Source organism: Brassica napus, chromosome C3 (assembly GCF_020379485.1).
Source record: "Brassica napus cultivar Da-Ae chromosome C3, Da-Ae, whole genome shotgun sequence".
In the NCBI taxonomy this organism is placed as follows: Eukaryota; Viridiplantae; Streptophyta; class Magnoliopsida; order Brassicales; family Brassicaceae; genus Brassica; species Brassica napus.
The window spans coordinates 58856281-58871745 of record NC_063446.1 but is presented as its reverse complement, the minus strand read 5'-3'; the positions used below and the strand labels follow the sequence as shown (position 1 = coordinate 58871745).

Genomic DNA, 15465 nt, shown 5'->3' with positions numbered 1-15465 from the left:
CAACATTGGATAATGAGTTTTTTAGGCAACCAACCTCTAACTGCATAAACCAATCTCAACCACAAGAAATTATATCTTGCTAATTGTATAAAACGATTTTGTTTCTTTCTATTCTCGTTGGAAATAGTTCGATATTCTACACTCCTTATAATTCAAACTATGTTGATTTCTATCTATATATATGGAAAATGTATCACATATAATTCCTGGAACAGGTACATTTTTAATATTTTTGCAATGAACAGTTTCGTTGTAAGAAAATTGTTTAGTAAGAAAATATGTTCTATATATAGTTCCAAATCCAACCGTAAAAAAATTTCATACAAAGTGATGATGAATAATAGTGTACCTTAAAAATAATTCTCTAGGCAAAAAAAGTTTGTACAGTTACGCACTTAGCATAATTTGACATTAATATTATATCATCTCCAAGCTTCGGAAACCTAAAAGAGAAGTAGTAGTCTCTTTCGTTGCCAGCCCTAAAAAATCGAATCCGTGGCTGATGTCACCCCCTTGCCAGTACTCCCACTGCTACCTCCAACTACATCGCATCTCATGCTTCCGCATCTGCACTCCATGCCGTTTATCATCCCTAAACTGCACTTGAAACAACGCTCCCTTGTTGACTTTCCCTCAACAACATCAGGAAGACTGATTCTGAGCTCAAGATTCAAATCTGGCAACTTCTCTTCAATTAGGAACTCGTCCTTTTCCTCTTTGAACGTAAGCATTGAGATTTTCTCTGGTTTTACTTGAAAACAGCTTGTGCTTTCCATCTTTGGAGTATTAGTGAAAGATATGTTAATGGTGTTGTTACTCGTTATTGCTTCTGCTAGTTGTGTAGGTTTAGAATCTTGAGATGCTGATGATGATTCTTGGACTGGTCTATGAGTCGTTGGATCAATCCCTCTGTTTATAAGCTTTCTTCGTATATGTGTGTTCCAATAATTCTTTATCTCGTTATCTGTTCTTCCCGGTAATCTCCCGGCAATAAGCGACCATCTACAACAAGAATAATATATTAGTTTTGAAAAAATAAAACAAGAATAATATTTATATAGATACAAGTTTAGCATCAAAAGTTCAAGCTTCTTTTTATTTGCATGAAATTTTAAAAAGAAAGTCCCTATAGACTATAAGTACTCACTTGTTTCCAAGAAGGCTATGGAGCTTGATGATGAGCTCGTCCTCATCCTCGGTGAAGTTTCCACGCTTTAGGTCAGGTCGGAGATAGTTGATCCACCGGAGACGGCAGCTTTTGCCACACCGAAGAAGGCCGGCGGCTTTGGGGAGAGATCTCCAGCAGCCTTCGCCATGAGCTTTGATGTATGCTGTGAGCCTCGCGTCCTCTTCTTTCGTCCATGCTCCTTTGTTTGTGTGAGCTTTCTCACAACATGGTGACCTTCCCATACTTTTTTCTTTCTGTTTTCTGTGTTTAGATCTTATTATTTCTTGATATGAAAATCTTACATACATAAATACAAAGATGTATGAATTAATCAAGTGTGTTTATGTTACTTTATATGTATACTGGGAATTGGCTTAGCGAGGGTTTCGGCTAAAAGGGACTAATAACTTGTTTTTTTGTAGTGGAAGATGATTAAGGCATTTGGTGGGGCACTTGGATTTTGGGTTGGTTGAAGGTTCAAAGCTTTGGTGTATAGTTTATATAAGGTTTTGACTTAAAGCTGTAGAGCGATACATATACATAGATTGTATACAATTGCTTCTAGATGATAGAGGCGTAGAGGTAGAGAGAGAGAGAGAGAGTTGAACTTTATAATTGCTTCTAGATGTGGGTTGGTGGGATGGATTTGAATGGGTAGTGTATGGTGGCCTTTCGTTTTGGTACAATAAGTGAGAGGTTGACATATATGGCATCATGGTCTTTAGAAAAAAAAAAATTCTAATAAAAATGACGAGTGACACAACAATTTAATATTTTATTGCAGAATACATTAACCAAAGAAAAGTATCGTATTAAATCGCTAGCAATACATATTTACAAAATGTTTGAACAATTTTGTTATTTTTCCTTGCATTTACAGCAATTTTAATCTCCTTCATAGAACAAACATTTAAAAGAAAAAGATATTAATATCATCTAAATTCTTCGACTGACATAATATTAGTGTTGACAAATCAAACTTTAACTTCGACCGATTTAATTAGTACATCAGGTAAGTCTTACAAATGTTTGCACATTTTAATTGCATGATCAAGCTTGTAATAAAAGTAGGAAAGAAGAAAATTCAATTAAACATACAAAATTCGAAATTCGGTAAACTGAAAGTCTGGGAATGGTCAGCATCATTAACGCAGGATTCTTAGTACAAGATTCTTACCAGAATATAAGAACCTGATTCTTAACTTTTAACTGAAAAAAGTTAAGAATCGACTCTTAAATAAGAGATTTAAGAACCGACTCTTAACTTTTTCAGTTAAAAGTTAAGAGTCGAGGTCTTATATTCTGCTAATAAACGTGTACTAAGAACCATGCGTTAATGATGTTCTTACCGCTAGATATCCTCTGATAAAATTATCATAATATAAAAATAAGAAAGTGGATTCTTTTGATAAAAAAAAAGTGGATTCTTAAAATAAATTTGGTAGCAATAATGAAGAGGATGGGAAATTAAGTTGTGGGAGTAGGTAAAAAGTTAATGAGTGATTTTGAACAAGTGCAGGTCAACTGTAGGCGGTGAGGTTTGTACTGGGTGTATAGACTGCACTCTGTTAATTATTGTTTTTAATTAATAATCTACATAGATCTTAGAAACCTTAATACAATTACTCGCTAACACAAATTAAAGCACTATCAAGTAACTAATTATGTGGGCATGGTATAACTTATAGAAATATATGGTTGGTTCTAAATTTTATCTCAGATGACAAGCACTTCGTGTTTAACATATTTGTGATCATGGTCATGTTTCTTTTATATGTATGCAAAAGTTTAAAACAATATACAACAATAACCACCAATATATTTTCTTTATAAAAAAACCACCAAAACAGAATATACATATATAAACATGTTTAGATATAAATCTTTTTGACATAAGAATGTGCCTTCTAGAACCTTGGCTTCAATGGTTTTCTAATCCAACTAACTTTTTAAAAATATTCGAGACTTGTAAACCAAGACTTAACAAATATTTTCGAAACAGTTTTAACCATCATCTGTACAGTCTGGACTGGATATAATACCACTAGTCGTATATATCACTTTTACCTTTTGTAGAACATGATAAGTTGGAAAATTAATTGTTTCCATCGTATTTTTTGTAACACATGTGACTATGCAAGAAAAAAAAGTTGAACGATTACAATAATTAGTAGAATAGTACATTAATTTTCTTGTGTGTATGTATGCGTACCCGTATATACTATAGACAAAAGTGGAACTAAATTGTGAAATTTGGTAAGTTAGGTGGAAATTTTGAGAAGACTTTTAAAATAGTAATGGTTTATTGAATTGAGATGGAAAAAACGAAAAAGAGAGAAAGTTGTTGAACTTCAATTTTTAAAGTCTATTGGTCTACAATCACTCACCTCATGCATGATGATGGCGCTCTTCTAGAAGGTTAGATTCTCAGCTAGGGGCAGAGCTTCTTCAAATCAGAAACAGAAGCTCTATTCATTTACATTTGAATAAAATCATCAAACCCCAAATTCACTTTTAACGTTCACCAATTACCCTAGTTAATTGATTTTCTTGATCTGTTTTCTTTACAATCTATTAAAATAGGCCAACTAGCAAGTTGTACCAAAATAGACCAATTAGCTAGTATTGTTTTGTGAAAAAAAAAACAAATACACAAAACACTACACGCAAGGAGCTTTTTAAACATCACCGTTTACATAGTTCTGCTGAATTATTCTTTATGCATATATGTAGTAGAATAACATTTTTATTAGTAATAATGGCCTAATGGGATTGTAAATGATGTGGACGAAATAGCGATGTGTGAAATAACGAGTATCCTATAGATGCGCTATAATGATATATAGTACTACTAACAATTTTGTCATTTTCTTGGCGTAAGTGATATGTTTAAGAGTTGGATGGTTATATGCTATTTTTAAGTCCGTATGCGGTTGGGGACGTGGGGTTTGGTTCACCTTCCACTTTTTTTTTTTTTTCAATTGTTTTAATGATGGATTCATATTTTAATTTTAACATGGCGTATTTATGTTATATATGACCACCTTTATCTTGAGATAGATTTAGTTGAAAACCGAAAAGAATTTCATTTTTGCTCGTAACAGTTATATTATAAACTACTGTAGGAATTTAATTTTAGCAGAGTAAGAATGTAAGATATTACTATGATCGGTAGTTTCATTTTTGCTCTTAACAGTTATATTATAACTACTGTAGGAATTTAATTTTAGCAGAGTGAGAATGCAAGATATTACTATGATCGGTTTCCGTTGCGAATACGTGAAAATAAGTTGAATGCTTATTGCTTGGTGACGGACTGACGGTGGGGGATTAATCCCCTATATATTAATTGAGAAGCATTTGAAAAATTAGAACCTTAATTTTGTATTAATTAAAAAAAACTCCAAATCCTGGGTGGCACTCTAAATGGCTTCTAAATTCATTTCAAAGAATTATAGAGCATCTAATATAAAGTATAGTTTAATCTAATGGTGTCACATTATTCCATAATTATATAACACTAAAGAACATTTTATTAACCTAAAATATATGAAGTGTGTATTCTTTCCTTAAATAAAACTATGGAATTACCTAATATGATTTACATATATACGGGAATTAATGATTATGAATAATAAAGATTTGATAACAATTTTTGTATCCTTCTTCATTTTTGTTTAAATTTATATTATTAAAAAAACTTAAACAATCACATTAACCATATAATAAAAAAAATTAGATTTTTCTTATATGTTATATTTTGAATTTTTTAAAATGACTTTAAATTACAAAAATGAGGAAACCTTTATATGTTATATTTTTTTAAAACGACTTTAAAATACAAAAATGAGGACATCATATATGTTATATTTTTCTTATATGTTAGAATTTTCTTATATGTTATATTTTGAATTTTTTTAAAAAGACTTTAAATTACAAAAATGTAAGTTTTCCTTAAGTATACGACTAAAAACATTAAAATGACATGTATCAATTCGATGGTTGATTTGAAAGCTTTCAAAACCATATGGAAGATAAAAGTCAAAATAATTCAACTGTGAAAACAATACTGTTCACTTTGTTCAAGAATGTGTTCGCTGGAAAAAATAAGGTTTTTATGTCATATTTTGTTTAATGTCCACTAGAGAACATTATATTAACCTAAAATATAAGAAGTGTGTATTCTTTCCTTAAATAAAAGCTACAGAATTACCTAATATGATTTACATATATATGACAATTAATGATTATGAATAATAAAGATTTGATAACAATTTTTGCATCCTTCTTCATTTTTGTTTAATTTTATATTATTAAAAAAATAAACAATCACATTAACCATATAATAAAAAATTAGATTTTTTCTTATATATTATATTTTGAATTTTTTAAAATGACTTTAGATTACAAAAATGAGGAAACCTTATATGTTATTTTTTTTTTAAAACGACTTTAAAATACAAAAATGAGGACACCTTATATGTTAGATTTTTTTTTATATGTTATATTTTGAATTTTTTAAAACAACTTTAAATTACAAAAATGTAAGTTTTCCTTAAGTATACGACTAAAAACATTAAAATGACATGTATCATTTCGATGGTTGATTTGAAAGCTTTCAAAACCATATGTAAGTTAAAAGTCAAAATAATTCAACTGTGAAAACAATACTATTCACTTTTTTCAAGAATGTGTTCGATGAAAAAATAAGGTTTTTATGTCATAATTTGTTTAATGTCCACTAGAGAACATTATATTAACCTAAAATATAGAGAGTGTGTATTCGTTCTCTAAATAAAAGCTACGAAATTACCTAATATGATTTACATATATATGGCAATTAATGATTATGAATAATAAAGATTTGATAACAATTTTTGCATCCTCCTTCATTTTGTTTAATTTTATATTATTAAAAAAAATAAACAATCACATTAACCATATAATAAAAAATTAGATTTTTCTTATATGTAATATTTTGAATTTTTTAAAATGACTTTAAATTACAAAAATGAGGAAACCTTATATGTTATTTTTTTTTAAAACGACTTTAAAATACAAAAATGAGGACACCTTATATGTTAGATTTTTCTTATATGTTAGATTTTTTCTTAGATGTTATATTTTGAATTTTTAAAAACGACTTTAAATTACAAAAATGTAAGTTTTCCTTAAGTATACGACTAAAAACATTAAAATGACATGTATCAATTCGATGGTTGATTTGAAAGCTTTCAAAACCATATGGAAGATAAAAGTCAAATAATTCAACTGTGAAAACAATACTGTTCACTTTTTTCAAGAATGTGTTCGATGAAAAAAATAAGGTTTTTATGTTATAATTTGTTTAATATCCAATCCGATCAACCCATGATGTATTAATTATAGTTTTGTTCTATTATTTTTAATAAAAATTGATCCGATCCATCGGAAAAAAATTATATAATAACAACAAAAAATATTTTATATATATAAATAAAATGATCACATATATAAAAAAAACTATCGATAATATATATATAAATAAACTCACCCTGCGCAAAGCACAGGTCTTATCCTAGTAATAGTATATAATACATAAATATGGTCACAGTCACACGTATCTACTTATATAAATACGTAGAAGATTGAAGATTGGATATAATATAGAGAGGTCCATATCAACCAAGTGTAGATAAATGTGAAGGTATTTAATTGTGCCTATCTACTCTTTTTCAGTTGAGTTTACATCATTGCCGAGCCTTTGATTATTTATCTTCAAATTCAACAACGGTGATGAAATATGTTATTCAAACACAATTCTACAAAAGAAGATCAAACATACTTTAAATTAAGGCAATGTAAATCAATTTATGACAAAGTTTCGGTGGAGATGCGATTTAATTTTAAGCATAACGGGTAAACCAGATTTGGTGCAATCTATATATTTGGTCTGAGAATCCAATTTATAGAACGAAAAGAATCTTATCAATTTTATCCACCCCTAAAGCCACATATGTGACAATTTGAGGCAAAACCATATTTTGATTACCAAATAGTTCGAACAATAGGGCAAAAGAAGGTCATACCATAAAAGGCGTGGGTAAAATATACAAAGGCATGCATGCAGTTTATCTGACTGATAGTCGATTTCACCATATTCAAGTTTTCTTTGATGTGGTTCACTTTTAACTTCATGCAACTATGGCACATTTATGAGTGGGTGGCTATCAAAGTGACTAGTAAGCAGTGTCATGGTTTTGATAAATCGATCGGGTAATTAATACCCTAACGCAAACCAATCTGTAAGTTCCAGTGGTTTCACTCCCTGGAGGCTGGAGGTGAGAATAGAGATTCGTGTGCAGGAGTAGATGGCATTAGGCTCTTTCAAGTCTCACGTTTTATGATCTCGATAGTTTTATCCGCTAGATCTACAGCGGTTTCGGATCGGAGATCGTCTATGGTCTTCGAAGGCTATTTATTCACGGCATCACCTCAGACCTTCTCGGTTATGCCTCCTTTCCAGCTCATTCGTGGGTGTTCAGCAAAGGCTTTCATTCCAGATGTGTTTTTTCATGTGTGTTTTTCGGGTTCCCCTGCTCCGTTGACACCGATTTAGGGTATTTCAGCTCAATCATCGAATTTCGGTTCTCTGTGGTCACAAATGTGGAAGCGGTTTCAGAGAGTTATTGATCGACTCTGTGTCGACATTTGATATTTGTTCACGTCCAGGCGTCGTCGAAGCTACCTTGATCTTTTGCGGCGGTGCACTTTGATTGTCTTTGCATGTTATTGGCCTCTCTGGTCTGGTGGTGGCAGTGCATTCAAACCGTATTTGGTTCTGTATGTTACGACATAGAGGTGTGTACAGCTCGGTTGTGTGACCCTCGCCCTCGGCAAGGGCCCTTGAAACCTATACTTCTAATGTTCGTTGGACTTCATTGACAGTGACGTTTACAAGTTGAAGGAGTTCATCGGAAACTATCTACCTAGAATGTAATAAATTAGCTTGGGAACTTTTCACTACAAGAAAACAACGGTATTCTGACGGACATTCCGACGGAAAATGAAATCCTCGGAATATCCCGAGGAATTTCCGAGGATATTCTGAGTAAACACAAAATTTGGGTTCCTCGGAATTTCCTCGGAATATACCGACGGAATTCTGAGGAAATATCAATCCGTCGGAATATTCTTATGGAATACCGAGGAAAAATGTATTCTTCGGAAAAAAACCGATGAATTCTGAGGATATATTATAGCCGTTAGAGAGCCGTTGGAGAGCTGTTGGGAGATTTTAAAAATTCCGAGGAAATTCCGACGAACTAGCCGTTGGCGTCGGAATTCCGTCGGAATTTCCTCGGTCTGCCGGCAGGATTTCAACTATAAATACAAGCACCCATCTTCCTCTTTCACTCCATATCTTCATCCTCCCTCTTATACTCTCTTTACACACGAATTTGATTCATAAAAAAAACATGTCTTCTTCAAATTATTTTCGTTCTTGGATCGATTGACCTCATTTGGATCCGAACACGAGATTGCTTACGGAAGAATACCAACGAGGTATAACCGAATTCATGGAGTTAGTTCACCGACAACCGGAAGCAAAAACATGTATGTTAAGATATCCTTGCTCTAATTGTAAAAATAGAAAGGTTATTAAAGAGTGGGATGTTTGGACTCATCTATATTTGAGTGGGTTTACACGAAGTTACAAAATTTGGTATCATCATGGGGAAACTGATTATGAACATGGTAGTACTAGCGAACCTCAGCCAGCGGTTAGATTAGAAGAACCAATTAGAACGGATGTAGATTATGGTGTAGGTACTGAGCAGATGGCAAATGATCATTTTAGAGGGGGAAGATTTACCCAATGCAGAAGCTAGGAGATTTTATGATATGTTGGATGTTGGAAAGCAACCATTGTACGAAGGTTGCAGATATGGTCATTCAGCTTTATCATCTGCTACAAGATTGATGGGCATTAAAACAGATTATAATTTGGCTGAAGACTGTGTGGATGTGATTGCTGATTTTGTAAAAGGTATTCTACCCGAGGATAATGTAGCTCCTGGTTTATACTACGAGGTTCAGAAACTCGTAGCTGGTCTTGGTTTATCGTATCAGGTAATAGATGTATGCAGCGACAACTACATGATATATTGGAGGGCGGATGAACAGCGGGTTACATGCAAATTTTGTGGGAAGCCTCGTTATAAAGATACGATTGGAAGAGTTCCAGTGCCAGATAAAAGGATGTGGTATTTGCCTTTGACGGAAAGGTTGCAGAGGTTGTATCTGTCTGAACGCACAGCGCAACCAATGAGATGGCAGGCAGAGCACTCAACAGATGGTGAGATCAGACATCCTTCAGATGCAAAAGTGTAGAAGCATTTCCAATCAAAGTATCTCGACTTTGCGTATGAGAGAAGAAATGTCTACCTTGGATTATGTACTGATGGTTTCAGCCCGCTTGGCAAGAGTGGAAGACAATATTCTCTATGGCCAGTCATTCTTACACCATACAACCTACCCCCACACTTGTGCTTGCGACGAGAGTTTTTGTTTCTCTCGATTCTCGTTCCCGGACCAGAGCATCCTAAGAGATCACTTGATGTGTTTCTTCAGCCACTAATATATGAGTTGCAACAACTATGGGCTCAAGGTGCTGAAACATACGATGTTTCGTGTAAAGAAAACTTTCAAATGTGGGCAGTACTAATGTGGACAATAAGTGATTTTCCAGCATATGGTATGTTATCTGGATGGACAACGCATGGAAGGCTATCATGTCCATATTGGCAAGATAACACTGATGCTTTCCAACTAAAACACGGAAGGAAAACGTGTTGGTTTGACTGTCACAGAAGATTCCTACCACCTGATCATCCATATCGTAGGAGTAGGAATTTGTTTACGAAGAACAAGAGGGTGTTTGACAGTCCACCTCCGGAAATTTGTGGGAAAGATTTGAAGACACAACTAAGAGATTTTGGTGCAGAAAGGACGCCAGACGTCGGTGGACATGAGCGTTTTCCGGTAGATGCTGTTGGAGACCTACATAACTGGCACAAAAAAAGTATTTTCTGGGATCTACCATACTCGGAGGATCATCTGCTAAGGCATAATTTAGATGTCATGCATGTTGAGAAGAACTTTTTTGACATTATCATGAACACGATCCTTAATGTTCAAGGTAAAACAAAGGATAATTTGAAGTCAAGACTGGATTTAGTCGACATATGTGCTCGTTCAGAACTTCATGTTGAAGAGAATGGTAGGGCTCCTTTTCCCATATACCGACTTGATGCAGAGGGAAAAGATGCGTTCTTTGATTGGATTTCAAACGATGTGGAATTTCCAGACGGTTACGCATCTAATTTGCGTAACTGTATCGACAGAAAGGAAGGAAAGTTTACTGGTTTGAAAAGCCACGATTGCCATGTAATGATGCAACGCCTCCTTCCGTTTGCCTTCAAGGAACTATTACCACGAAATGTTCATGAAGCAATTGCAAGGATAAGTGGTTTCTTCCGCGATTTATGCACGAGATCAGTGACTCTTGAAGGTATTGAAAATTTGAAGACTAACATAGCCGTGATTCAGTGCAACCTTGATAAGATATTTCCTCCCTCATTTTTTGATGTTATAGAGCATCTTGTTATTCACCTGGCAAGAGAATTGGAACTTGGTGGTCCTGTGCAGTATAGATGGATGTATCTGTATGAGCGGTATATGTTCCATTTGAAGAAGATGATGAAAAATTTAAGTAGGGTGGAAGGTTCTATAGTCGCACATATGATCAATGAAGAAACTTCAAACTTTGTCGAGTACTACTTTCCAGTAGAAGTTCAGACCAAAAACAGAAGACCTGCTCTGCATGATGATAGAGGCGAACGGGCAACATATCATGTTACGTTTCCAGACATTTTCACAGACGTTGGACGACTTAGCGGAAAACCAAAGGACCGTCGACTTACTGAGCAGGAGTGCAGTAATTTGCAAACATATTTGCTCACCCACTGCGAAGATGTTCTTCAATATGAAAGGTAAATAAATTAGCTTACAAATTTTTATTTTAACAAGTTAAAATTTAAATCTTAATTAATTACATTATTGTCATCATATGTACAGGATTTTCAAGGCAGAAAAGCGGTTCGAATATAGATACGCCACAGAGGACGAACTAGAAGAAATGAAGCAAAGAGAATTTGCTGGATGGATGTTTACTTATGTGAGTGCTTTAAACAAATTAAAATATCATTTATCACATATTTATACTAATTCACATTTATTGATATAACATATATATGTGCTATTAATAGGTGTCTGCTGGTTTGGCCAGAGGTGAAACATTTGACGATTGGATACGCGAGATGGTCGTCGGACCAAACTTTGTTGTGAAGTCATATCCGAGATTTTTTACTAGAGGATATGCTTTCACAACTCAGAAGAGGAGACGTTCGAGTACGACTTATGATGCTGGCGTTTGTTCTGCATCAGGAGATGATGTATACTACGGACACATACATGAGATTTTGGAAATCAAGTATTTGGGCATGGTTGGATTGCGCTGTACTGTTTTCTATTGTGATTGGCACGACAACACTCTAGATCGAGGTGTGAGAACAGATGCATTTGGTGTTACATCAGTAAATTCGAGGCGAAAGTTACAATATGATCCTTTCATTCTTGCTTCTCAGGCCGATCAGGTAATTAAATGTTAATTATTCAGAATGATTCATCATCATGTGTATTAATTTATAATTTTACTAATAATTTTTTAAATGTTACAGGTTTGTTATATCAAGTACCCCCGGGTAAGGAACATAGATGATCCATGGGTTACTGTTACAAGACTCAACCAGAGAGGCCGAGTTCAGGGAAGTTCTGAGCTGGAAGACCCACTACAACCAAGCACATCCGACAACTTAAGTGCAGCAGAAGATTTATATGGAGTTGGCCTTGTAGTCGATTTAACCGACTTCGGAGAGGAAACCGTCGTTCACCTAGAGGATGAACCAGTGATTGGAGAGTTTCACCAAGATCCAAATTCAGATTCATCTGGTGATGATGATTCGGAAACAGACTAGCATCGACTTTTTTTTTTTAATAGAAATATCGAGGAAATTCCGAGGGAAGATAGGTTTTCCTCGGAATAGACTTTGTCGATTTAGGGATTTGATTATAGAGTCTTTTTCCTCGGAATATTCCGACGGAATTCCGAGAAAGATAAGGGTTTCCTCGGAATTCCCTCGGAATATTCCGAGGAAATTCCGAGGAACTAGGGGTTTTTAACCGAAAACAACATTTTGCGGATTGAATAACACGTATATAACCTTCATTAAGTGTCTTAACCAGATTATGAAGTCAAACTTTTGTGTTTTACCCAATAACAAACACTTTTACGATTGCATGAACGAAAATCACACAACATAAGAGAAACACTTATACACTTTAATAAACGGTAAAGGAAATACTTAAAATTATTTTTGAAATTTTGTTATTTCATGGTTTATGACCATCTATACAAAGAATCTTCAATGGTATGCATTACAATTGTATAAGAAATGAAATACGACAAAAAATCGATGTTTTGAAACCCCAAACCCTGTTTCCTCGGTAATTACCGAGGGTATTCCGAGAAAACATGGTTCCTCGGAATATTTTCATTTAACCGGATAAACCAAGCCGCCAAATATTTCGCGAAAATTGAATTAATGATTTCCGAGGAAATTCCGACGGAAATATTTAATCATTCCGAGGAAATTCCGACGGACATTTTCCGTCGGACGCCTCATTTTATTAGGTTGAACCAGATCTTCTTCCCCATTTCTCTCTTCCTCTCCGCCGAAGTCTCTCTTCCTCTCTGCCGTTTCCTCCCTTCTCTCTCGACGATTTCCGGCGAATCCGCCCTAATCCTCCTCAATTTCAGTCACTGCATCATGTATGAACCCTATCCCACTCTCTTAGGTTAGATTTGTTAGGTTTTTAAGTAGATTTGATGATTTTGGAATGATATTTATAGATTTTTGTTAGGGTGAATGGTAGGATTGTGTAAAATCGAGTTTGATTATGGTATTCACTTGATTTGGAATTTTTTTTTAGTTTTTATTAATTTTGTGGTTATAAAAATCTAATTGATAATTTTGTATATATAATATGAAAACGTTTTTTGTATATAAAATCTATTTTTTGCATTATAAAATCATTTATATATTTATTAAACATTTTTAATATCTATAAAACTTTTTTTGTGATTAAAAACTATTATATGGGATTTTTTTTTAAATATATATATATATATATATATATAATATAAATTTCTATATTTATTAAAAAAATTAATATTATTAAAACTATTTTTTTGTAATTATTAAACTATTTTTTATTTATTAAAACTATTTTTTGTAATTATTAAACTATTTTTTAGTTATTAAAACTATTTTTTGTAATTATTAAACTATTTATATTTTTGTGATTAAAAACTATTTTTTGTAATTATTAAACTATTTATATTTTTGTGATTAAAAACTATTTTTTAAATATGTTTTTTATTTATTAAAATTATTAGAACTAATTTTTAAATATATTTTTTTTTAATTTACAGGTCTATTGATGATCAGACCCGGCCTCGACAGCGTCGTGGTCGTGGTGGTACGGGGAGCCTGTCTTTGGATTCCAGCCAGATTCAGGATTCCGCTTCGCCCCACATCTCCTACCATACATCTCCCTCTCCTTTTTCCGCTCCTGCTCCTCCCGCTCCCGCTGCTGCACCCGTTCCTGCTCCTTCGGGTCCTCCGGGAGTGATGAGTGTTGCGGAGTTGGTTCGACAGCCTGGTCGTGACCATCTTCCCTATTTCACTCCGTATCCACATGGACGGGGTCAAACATGGTAATTAAACGTATTTTTTTTTCATTAATATTTGATTCATTATTAATAATTTGTTCTTTTTATTAGGTTCAACCGATCCGGGAACATGATCAGCGCATGGATCAACCGTATGATGTACTCGGCCCTCGACAAGGGACATCCGACTTTCACTGACTTCCCTACCGACAAGCAGCATATGTGGTTTCGTCAGTTTGCGGTAAGTATTCTAATTTTTTACTTATATTTTTAATCTTTAATATAAATTTTCTACTAATTGTGTTTTTTTTTCAGCAAGAATTCAACTGGAATTTCGATGATACGCTCTTTATCTATCACCACTTCGTCCATAAAGTTATGGACAACTATGGGAAGCAGATGCACGAGTGGAAGAAGAAGTGGGAAATAAACAAGGTTGTTTTTAATTTATTAAACTATTTTTTAATTTATTTAACTATTTTTTTTTATTATTAAAAGGTCTCAAAGTCGATGAACAACAAGGTCTGGAAGGAGTTGTGTGTGCATTGGGATAAGGAAGAGACGAAAGAAACTTCTTCCACCAACTCCACCAACCGCAGGAGCGAGCGTAAAGGGAAGGGCGTCTTCAAGCATAACTTGGGTGCTCAATCTATTGCCACTCTGGGAGATCACATGGTAAGTTCAACCACTTTTTCTTCAATTATTTAATTTTTGAAATTTTATTTTTTGTGCATTTCTTCTAATTTCTAATGTTTGTTTAACTTATGTTTTTTTCAAGGCGGAAGAAAATGATGGCGAGCCGGTTGATGATCTCGCCCTAATGAAGAGGGCGTATACCAACAAGAAAACCGGCCAGATTGATGATGGTCTTGTGAGGAAAGTGGTCACCATGGTCCAAACTCAGGTGCAAGACGAAGTGTCTCAGCTTCAAACCGAGGATGACGATTTGACGGCTTCGACCAACTTGTCCCGGGTTCGAATCAACGAAATCGTTGAATCGGTAAGTTTTTTTTTTTTAAAGTTCAATTCATTTATTTCTTGATTTTTATTTTATCGTCTTTTTATATTATTTAAATTTGGCTATTTTCTATTTTAGTCGGTTCCAAAGAAGAAGTGACGTTTGGGTCGTCGCTCCCGGTCGGTTCCTACTTTTTCTGCACCACCGCCATTTGTTGATCCAGAAGTATTTACGGCTCAGTTGAAGGACAAAGATGATCGCATATCTTTGTTGGAGACCCAGAAGACGGCTCAACAGGCGGGCTATGAGGCACAGAAGAGGCTGAACCAGCAAATGATGAAAAGGATGTATCCGAACGAGGTGTTCCCGAACGTGCAAGACCCGTAGTTTTTTTTTTTCAAAAACTCGGAATGTTTTATTTTTATTTGTACAACTTTGAATATTATTTAATATGTTTTCAATTTTAATTTTAATTTTATATTTTCGAATTTAAATTTTAAATTT

At 34.0% G+C, this 15465-nt stretch overlaps 1 protein-coding gene across 1 annotated transcript; it reads right to left on the bottom strand.

Annotated features, from left to right (window-relative positions):
* Positions 1-264: 264 nt before the first annotated feature.
* On the bottom strand, positions 265-1780 carry LOC106389910 (transcription repressor MYB4-like). The gene is made up of 2 exons (XM_048750314.1): positions 1148-1780; positions 265-1002 (listed from the first exon to the last, which is right to left on the bottom strand). Exons 1-2 carry the CDS (start codon positions 1474-1476, stop codon positions 480-482), a joined length of 852 nt encoding a protein of 283 aa, XP_048606271.1. The 5' UTR covers positions 1477-1780; the 3' UTR covers positions 265-479.
* Between the last annotated feature and the right edge of the window lie 13685 nt (positions 1781-15465).